This window comes from Anas platyrhynchos, chromosome 19 (assembly GCF_047663525.1).
Source record: "Anas platyrhynchos isolate ZD024472 breed Pekin duck chromosome 19, IASCAAS_PekinDuck_T2T, whole genome shotgun sequence".
Lineage (NCBI taxonomy): Eukaryota > Metazoa > Chordata > Aves > Anseriformes > Anatidae > Anas > Anas platyrhynchos.
In genome coordinates, this window is record NC_092605.1 from 12467811 (window position 1) to 12477500 (window position 9690).

Genomic DNA, 9690 nt, shown 5'->3' on the forward strand with positions numbered 1-9690 from the left:
AGATCCTCTAGCTGCTAGTCTCCCCCACTGGGCACCAGCACCCTAGCACCCTTATGGCTGGCTGCCTGGTGGGAGGTCATTGTCACTGTTTCCTGCTGGAGCTGGACTGCTTTACACAGATGATTTACCATTCAAGTGGGCAGGGGCTTGTACCCATCCTCATGGACCAGAGATGGATCGCATGCAGTAAGCTAAAGGAGCTTGCCCAAGTCAACTCTACTGTCTCGACATGAGCCAGCAGTGCGTGCCTGCACCCCAGAAGCATGCTGTGTGCATCAACAGAAGAGTGGCCAGCAGGCTGAGGGAAGGAATTGTCCCCCTCTACTCTGCCCTTGTGGAGTACTGTGTCCAGGTCTGGGGCTCCCAGCACAAGAAGGCTGTTAATCTGTTAGAACAGGTCCAGAGAAGGGCCACGAAGATGATCAAGGGCTGGAGCACCTCTCCTATGAAGAAATGCTGAGAGAGCTGGGGCTGTTCAGCCTGGAGAAGAGAAGGCTCTGGGGTGACTTCATTGCAGCTTTTCAGTACTTAAAGGGGACTTTTGAAAAAGATGGAGAGTGACTCTGCTCAAGTCAGACAATGACAGAACAAGGGAGAATGGTTTTAAACTAAAAGAGTGGGGATTTAGATCAGAGGTTAGGAAGAAATTCTTTGCTCAGAGGGTGATGAGTCACTGGAACAGGTTTCCCAGAGAGGTTGTGGATGCCCCATTGCTGGAGGTGTTTGAGACCAGGTTGGATGAGCAACCTGATCTAGTGGACACGGTCACTGCCTATGGCAGGGGGGTTGGAACTAAGTGATCTTTGAGGTCCCTTCCAACCTGAGACATTCTGTGGTTCTAAAAAGAGCTGTGTAAAACATCTTTGAAAAATATCTGGCCCTAGCAAAAGTATACTCGGCAGTGTACCCATACCGCAGTCCTTTCTGGCACTTGGCAGATGCTCTCTAGAATCACATAGATGCTTTAAGCACTGAAGTTAAAGGTGTCAGTATTGCACCCTTCCTTAGCAGTCCAGCAGTCAGACAGAAAACTCAAGCCTGTATACAGCCACAGTGGCTGAGAACCTTTCTGATCACCACTCTTTTTCAGGAGTAAGATTTTCTTTTTTTTTTTTTTTATTTTTTTATTTTTTTTTCATTTTTTTTCTTACTACTATTTTTTACTATTCTTTTTTTTACTATTTTTTTCCTTCTTATTTTTTTTTCTTACTAATTAATTTATGACCTGTCTCCACCCCTCCTCTTACCACAGAGGCCTCTTCCCCTCCCCACCTCCTCTGTAACAGGAGCCTTCCATTTGCTTTGATGGGTAATGGAAAGAAAGGCTATTCAGAAGGTCACCTTCTCAGCCAAGACCTGCTACCCAACTACGATAGCTTCCAGGGACATTAGCTGAGAGCAAAAGAAGTGTCTGAGTGTGTAGCTTGGACACTCATTCAAGTGCAACCCATCTTCAAATGACAGGTCTGTTCTACCAGCCTCTCTGCTTACCTGTCTGGTCAGGCAATCTGTTCCTTCTCCACTGAGATGCTCAGTGGTTTTCAGGCGGCAGGAAGCCATGGTAAGAAGGTCATTGCTGGAAAGAGAAGACACAAACAATACAAAGAGCTGCAAATCAAACTCTCTAAAGGAAAGATGCATTCACTTCCCTTTTGCCTTCTTGCAGCAAAGACCTGCAGAAATTGGTCTCTGGGTGGAGGAGCAGGATTAAGAGGTGGCAAAAGGCCATCCCTGTCTCTTCAGGGCTAGCGCGATACAGCTTTTGTCTTAATCAAATAACCCACAAATTGAATAGACATTAACCTACATGGCATAGAGATGTTATGCTAGGAGTGGAAAAAACACTCCTTGTATTTAATTTAACGTGACTCGATGCCCATCAGCAGAACAGGCTTCTTAATGAGAAATGTGGCCATAGCATACTCAGGCTGCAAGGCTCAGCCATGTCTTAGCAGAGGGACAGCAAAGAAGACTTTTCCTCCAAAGGATTAGAGTGCCAGCATTTCTGTTCAGCTATGTCTAGCATTTCTGAGAGTTCTCCTTTTACACAGTGGACAGCAGAAACATTGCTGAACCCATGGGCATTCCCTGTCACATGGCCCACTGGGTCCGGTGACATCTCTCTCAGCACGCCTAATTAAATTATTGCAGCATAACTGACAACACCATTTTAAAGCTGCACTTCTTGCCACAGATGTTTTCAAACTCCTCTTGTCTCCGCTAATACTGGAAATGCTTTTGCTTCATTGCTAAGACCCTTGGCTTTTTGATAAGCAAACACAATCCCAACCCATTATGTGAATGGAAGTTTATAATGGATTTATTTTTTCACATATAAAGTGTTGTATAACCCCACCCATAAAAGACACCGTCTTATTAGCCCCATGGCAGAAAATTCACTGTGTGAAACAAATCACAAAGGAAGGAAGGAAGGAAGGAAGGAAGGAAGGAAGGAAGGAAGGAAGGAAGGAAGGAAGGAAGGAAGGAAGGAAGGAAGGAAATGTGGATGCTTTGATGACACCCTGACCTCTTACCGCTGCTGTAGCTGCCACTTCAGCAACCAGCATTCTCCGTCAAGTCTGTTTTGCTACACGGTAGCCTGAGGCCACTCTTCCATGTCGCAATATCCACAGGCAATTCACAGGGCACGCTGATCTCTACAAGCATGTTCTGCTAATCTGAGCAGCATGGCTGATAAAAACACTAGCATGCTGCAAATCCAACAGGGATTGCTTTTTCCAGTCTACCAGGTCTGCAGACTCTATCCCATGTTTCTGGGATTAGCAGAAGAGTAGTAGGTTTAACAGCATTCCACATAAGCATTTAAGAAACCACTGAGAAAGAGTTTGACTCCATTCTGGCCTCTGCAGTTTCTGGAGGTGGTTGATTCTTTTATCTGAGACGTGTTAAGGACTGAACTTAACAGGATGTGTAATAGATAAGTGAAACAATGGCTCCAGCAGCATCTGGGGTTCCCAGCCCAGATTGGCTGGGAACAGGTTCTTTGAGGCCCAGGACAGGTAAATGCTTTCTGCCAAGAATCAAAAGGTCAAGCTGAGACCTTGTATGAAGCAGGACTGAGGTCTAAAAGAATGTCAGCAGGCTGGTATGAATCAGTATCCCTCCTGCAGCATGCAGGACCAAGAGACACCTTCCTGGTCATTGACAGTCACAGGTTTCACTGTCAAAAGAAAGCACTGCATGACAAAAGAAATCAGTGGGCAGGCCGGAAACATGGTTGAATTGTGTTTTGTAGTTATCTGTTCCTGGGGACATGTCCAACAAAGTGACCAGCGTGCCAGAGTGGGAAGGAAATGTTACTCTTGTGTGCGGGTTTGTTGGCTTCTTTCAACCACACCCGTTCAGTAGCACAAACCTCTTCCTCTCTGGTTGCTCCATGGGTCTTGCCACAGTCAGTAGACTTTGAAGAAGCAACTCAGTCATCAGTGCTAAAGGGATTAATTGGAGCAGCTAGCTAGAGCTGCCAGCAGGGCATAAGCAGCTGGGGGACGTGGATGTCAAGAAGGAAGGTGTAGCTGGAGGGATTGGTGGAGGAAAGAGTAAATAGCTGGAGGAGCTCCTGGGAAAGAAGCAGCTAATGAGAATGGCCAGGTTAGCAGGCGCAACTAGTTGATGGCAGTTTAGGCCATGCTGTCCAGTGTGGCTCAAGACAGCTGTGCAACCTCCGTGAGCTGTGGCAAGATGTTCTATGGGAGGATGAAGAGACAGATAAAACTTCATGGAAGAAGAGGACTTTATGTTATCACCTGGCACTTCAGGATGGCTTAGGAAAGGTGCAATGGTTTATTGTATCATGTCCCCATGAATACATCACCTCAAAATATTTGTGAAGTCCATCGTTCAACTGCTTCATTATGGCCACATGGTTAAAGGAAACTAATATCAGTAACAAAGGTACCTGCTGCTATAGTGAAGCATTAAGCACAGACTGTGTGGTGGTGACCTTGATGCTGTGCTTCTTCAGAGTCTTAGAGGGGAGCTCACCAACAGCTTCTTTGCTCTACTGGAATTCACCAGCTGCTAAGGTTAAATCTTACATCAAACATATTGACTCCTAAGAAGATGCCTTCTTGAACTTTCCTTGTTGATTCCCACATGGTCCAACTGGGTTGACTTTGCTTGCTTCTTTCCGGGCAGAAAAGAAGACCAATGGGTCTGAAGAGGAGGCCAGGCCAGTGACTTGCAGCCATGCATCTTCTGTCGTTACAGCTAGCTAGGAGGTCCTGCTCAGATTGGTCCGGGCTAGAAGGAGCAGAGGACCTAAGCAGAAGACAGTGGGTGTGGAATTTCCTTCTAACTAGGCAGGTTGCAAGGTTGATGCTGCTGCTCTAAAAAGCAGAGCTGAGAGTGTGGTTGGCAATGGGCCACAAATGCAACATCCTTGACAGTGCTCCATGCTTGTACTTCACTGGTGCTCACGAGTGTCTGCCTCAGTTCATGCTCACTGAACACAAGGCAAGGAAACTCATATCATAAGGACCTGCAGAAAGTGAGGTGGAATCTATTTCCAGCATGTGTGAATGCCCTCTCCTCTCTGGGGAATGCCAGCACAACGCCCACACAGTGCTGCTGTGCAGGAATGTCTGTTTTCAGAGATTTCTCTCGTTCTGTCTCTTCTGGCTGTGCTGTGCTGTGCTTTGTTTCTAGTCCCAGTGGGCTCCAGGCTCTGTAGCAACGAAAACAGAAATGACAGAAAGTTGGTGGCTGACGGGACCCTTTTGAACTGACAGAGAGGTAAGGAGGTGCATCTGGCACCACTTACCCCCTCAGAGGTGGGAGTAGCACTACGTGATGGAGAGGCTGTGTAGTTTTTGGCTAAGCTCACTGTACAAAAGTATTTTCAGCATGAAGACCGAACCGCCATATGCAACAATCTGGAGAATTTTGCTTGGAGTATTTTTCATTCCAAGTCTGAATGAAAGTCAGCTCCTTACCTCTCCCCGCAACTCCACCCATGGTCAGTTGGGCTCACAGTATTTATACAGGAATTGTCTTGGAATTATTGTCATCCTCTAACTTCTGCATGTGAATGGAAGTCAGAGATTGCCCAGAGAAGCTGGATTTCAGGTACAACCCTGAAGTGCGTTTCCCACTGACTGGCTCTGGTCTCCTCCATGGCAGAGTGCAATGTGTTTCCATCAGCGTCTCCATGACCTGTGCAGGGAGCCCCCAGGGATTGCTCTGGGCTTGAGCTCCTGGCTGGGGCCCTGGGCACCCAAAAGATGGGTGCTGCAGTGCCAGAGCCCTCCTTGGAACAAGCTCTTCAAGCACAGGACAGTGCCTGGTGCTGGCTATTGGATCATTTTTCTAACCTCGTCCCTGTGGCATTCACTGAGCTTCATGCACAGAGCTTTTAATAACCAAAATGCCAGTAACCAGAAGAAGAGCATGTTTAGATCTGACAGCATTTAAAGCAGCTCAAGTGACAGTGCCCTTTTCCTAGAACTAGATCAGTCACTCTCCAGGACTACCAGCAAATTATCTGGTGAAAAAGATTTTTTTCTACTATACTTCCCTACACCTTTGCTGCAGCTTTGCTTTTCCTGCTCTTCTGCCTTATCTGTCACGTGCTGAATACCGCTTCACTCCTAGTCAGCTCTTTCCATGTCCTTCAGAAAGCTCAGAGGAACTGTGGCTATGTGTTAGGTTCAGGCAGCCATGAAGCTCTTTACATATTTGACTTAATTCATTAATTGCTCTTGTGTTAAATTCGGTCATAAATAAATAAATGTCCTTTGCTTTCTAAATAATTGTTGTGAAGAAGTGTTGCAGCCATGAAAAGCATCAGCATTTTACAGGACTGCCGGACTGCGTACCACCTCACATGCTCTGATACAGGCAGCATTGTGTTGATAGCTTTTTTTTTTTTGGCTGGAATGAATGTGTAAGTGTGCAAGATATTTGGGATAGGATAGGAATGCTGGACTGGTAATGTGTCAGATCACATAGGATCTCAGACTGTACGTATGTGATTGTGTGCAGAGTTGTGGTTGGGTGGAGGGGTTTGTTTTTTTTTTGCTGTTGTAGGTAGTGAAGGCCTACAGGGACCTCCATGGATTTCTGAGGCTGAGGATATTGCTTGATGGGTGTTGTCAATGGGTACAAACAAATATGGGTCATAGGCATAAGGTTTTCAAGGCATGTGAACAATTCTTTTTAAATGAGCAGAAATGAAGTATATCACTGCATTTACGGAGTATGCATACGTTTGTTGTTGGAGTTTTTTAATGGTCTATGTCTCTTTTGCATTTTCATCTCTCATGTCTCTTAGCATATCTTCAATAAAAGTGGAGAAACATAAATAACTGACTATTAATGACTTCCCTATTAATAGAAGTTGCCATACAAATGTTAATAATTTATTTCAAATCAATTCTGTAAAAGCAGCAGTGAAAGTTCTAGAACCTGAACTCTTTTGAAATAAATTATTTTTCTTTTTCATCATTTTCTTTTTTTCGGGTACATTGTACTGCAATTATTTATATTTGGTTTTGCTTAGACTATGTGAGTCTTTAGTATCATTTATGACTTACTATAAAAATAGCATACATTTCATTTGACTGTGGTTTTTGAGCATTTAAATTTTTGCACAACACCAATTGAACATTTACTCAAAGTGATGCTTAACTTATTTTTATTGCTAAAGAGTCAGCTCTCATGCTCTAAGCAGATATTACATGCCCCAAATTGTATTTGCATTCTGACTTGTTATTTTTTATGTTTTCTCTGTATCTAGTACTATTACGGTGAAAATCCTGTTCCAAGAAATGTGTCTGTTTTTCTTCTTTTCCATATAACATACAATGAATTAGTGAATGGCATCCATAATTTGTCTATTGTAGAATTGCCTTTTCTGTTGCTGTAAGGGCTTTCCTTAAATTTGCATGACTGTGTATAGAAGATACGTCGTACTATTCCCATTTTACTTCTGAAATATTTGCAGCACAAAAAAGCCAAACAACCTGGCCTAGGTCATCAACAGAGACCTGCAGAGAGAGTGAAGGGTCCTATAAAATCTAATATAAGTTCTTTAAGTTCTTTGACTCATCAAGAGTCCCTTACTAACAGCCCTGTCAGATTATTTATAGTAGATATATCCACAGGAATGGTAAGATAAAACATTTCTAAATATATCTTGTCAAATCAATTATGCTGTTAGATACATTTGCCAGACAATGTTTTGCCAAAGAAGGTTTGCCAATTATATTTGACTGAAGGAAAAGGAAACATCCAGAGCATCTGCATACCAGACTCTATAAAAGTCTCTATGGAGTGCTGTGCCCAGTCTCGACAGAAAGTTTCAAGGTAAGTGTATGGCTCCTGTGAAATTCTGGGCAAAGCATATACTTCTTTATTCCATTTAACTTCCTGTAAGTCTTGGATACCTTGCTATGAGATACCATCTCTATTACTAGTGATTTTACCATAGGTTTGAAGCTTTTTTCTCATCCGTTCATTCATTAGCTTTGGATATATTTTATCTGTGCAACACAAAAAGAGTTGAAATGTTTTGAAACAGCAGTGACTATCTTCCAGACTTTGCCATCAGAATTAACAACAAAATTTATCTGCTTTTAAAAACCAGGAAGTAATCAAACAACTTCAGATTTTGAGGAAACAGAGTAGGCAATCATGATATTTTTGGCTCTAATAGTGCAAGACGAATTGTCCATAGCAAATAAATTTTACACTGAAAAGCCACTATTTGCTATCAGACAAGGAAGTCTTTCAAAGACTTTGAGCTACTGCCTAAACCAACATCATAGACTTATTTCTTCTAGAGTATCTGCAATAGCAAAATCCAAATTCATTATAATCTATGAAGAAAAATAACACTATGTAAATGAACTACGATACCACAGCACTCTAAAACTGTTCTTTACTTTCTTTCATAGCTAGATGTTTAAGGAATTAATTTTTTAATTTCTGAAAAGAATACGGGTGTTCTTAAACAAGAAAGGGAAGTTTAAATCTAACTATTGAGCTGTTTATACCTACTAAAATATTTGAAGGGGTGGAAGTGTGAAAGATTTTCTTTCTTCTACAGAACGTTGTTTACTCACATACTCAATATATCTTCTATTCTACAGAGTACTCTTCTGACTGCCTCCTGTGTAAGTGCAGACATGGCTTCTCCAGATGCTGAGATGGCTGCCTTTGGGGAGGCAGCTCCCTATCTGCGAAAGTCAGAAAAGGAAAGAATTGAGGCCCAGAACAAGCCTTTCGATGCCAAGACATCAGTCTTTGTGGTACATCCAAAGGAATCTTTTGTAAAAGGAACAATCCAGAGCAAAGAATCAGGGAAAGTCACTGTCAAGACTGAAGGTGGTGAGGTGAGTGAAAAACAAGGCTGAAAGACACCATTTGATTCCCACTGTGGGCTGTAAGCTGACATACACTGATCTTTCATTTCCTTGGCAGACTCTGACCGTGAAGGAAGATCAAATCTTCTCCATGAACCCTCCCAAGTATGATAAAATTGAGGACATGGCCATGATGACCCACCTCCATGAACCCGCTGTGCTGTACAACCTCAAAGAGCGTTATGCAGCCTGGATGATCTATGTAAGTACCAGCAGCTCTCTTCCTTTGGGTAGCTGGAAGGCCTGCTGTGCCAGGCTGAGCAGAAACCAACGTGCTGTCTCCCTTCCTCTCAGACCTACTCGGGTCTCTTCTGTGTCACTGTCAACCCCTACAAGTGGCTGCCGGTGTACAACCCGGAGGTGGTGTTGGCCTACCGAGGTAAAAAGCGCCAGGAGGCCCCTCCACACATCTTCTCCATCTCTGACAACGCCTATCAGTTCATGCTGACTGGTGAGAAAATGGCAATTTCTTTATGGAAATTTTTTGTTATTTGTTGTTGTGGCTGTTTGTTTGTGGCTGTTTGTTTTGCTGTTTTGTTTTTGTTTGTTTTGTTTAGATTTATTTATTTTTAAACAGTTAGGGTAGAGAAGTAAACCTCTGCATGAATCTTTAATTAACTGTTATTTTAACATTTGTTGGTATTGTGCATGAGACACAATACTCTCCTGACTTTTTTCTGAAGTCTAATAGATAGCATGTAATCAAGGCCACTGAAAAAAATTACACTGAAGACTAAGTAATGAGACAAATTGGGTCAGATAAAACAAGTATTCTCCTCTATTCATTATTTGAATCTCGTTTGCTTGTAGTATGGCATGACCCACAAATATGTTCTGACAATTTAAGAAATCTTTCTAAATAGTGTATTATAGATTAAGTTGTTGGGTTTTTTGGCCTCATGAAAACATAGATTAAAAAACCCAAATGCTCATTTCAGGTATTATTCTGATATTTATAGCTTATTGGGAAAGAACAGGAACCAGGATCTCAGCAAAGTTGCACTTTCCAGAAACAATGATAAAGGTGTTCATTTCCAATTAGCTGTTAGCTAATACTCCCATATTATGGATTTGGTTCTTCTCAGGCATGAAGCTAACTTGACCAGAATGGACTAGAATCCTTGCAGTGAAACTGCAATTCTCTGAAGAGAATCAAAGATTCATGAATCCACAGTAGTTTTAAAAACTACTTTTAAAGAGGGATGTAGCTAATCATCACAAAATAATAATGCTGACTGTACTAAATAAATCCCCTGAATAATGGGGGGAAAAAAAAATAAAATTCCTCTCCTTTTCCACTGTTTAG

General features: G+C 42.6%; 1 protein-coding gene and 1 long non-coding RNA gene across 20 annotated transcripts in view; one reads left to right on the forward strand and one right to left on the reverse strand.

Moving 5' to 3' along the window:
- Positions 1–9690, reverse strand: part of LOC106020524 (uncharacterized) — a 189203-nt gene that overhangs the window by 151849 nt on the left and 27664 nt on the right. For 15 of the 19 annotated variants that reach the window (XR_011804166.1, XR_011804162.1, XR_011804160.1 and 12 more), the window contains 2 exons: positions 2535–4687; positions 1492–1576 (listed from right to left, as the gene is read on the reverse strand). This is a non-coding gene — a long non-coding RNA (uncharacterized lncRNA). Of the gene's footprint in view, positions 1–1491; positions 1577–2534; positions 4688–8015; positions 8205–9690 lie in introns of those variants that run through there. The other 4 variants (XR_011804155.1, XR_011804157.1, XR_011804159.1 and 1 more) reach the window with 4 other exon arrangements.
- The window catches only part of LOC101802165 (myosin heavy chain, skeletal muscle, adult), a 22683-nt gene continuing 21140 nt past the window's right edge, over positions 8148–9690 (forward strand). The window contains exons 1-3 of the mRNA XM_027447388.3: positions 8148–8354; positions 8443–8586; positions 8679–8835. Of these exons, the coding sequence (XP_027303189.2) occupies positions 8148–8354; positions 8443–8586; positions 8679–8835 (508 nt within the window). The remainder of the gene's footprint in view (positions 8355–8442; positions 8587–8678; positions 8836–9690) is intronic.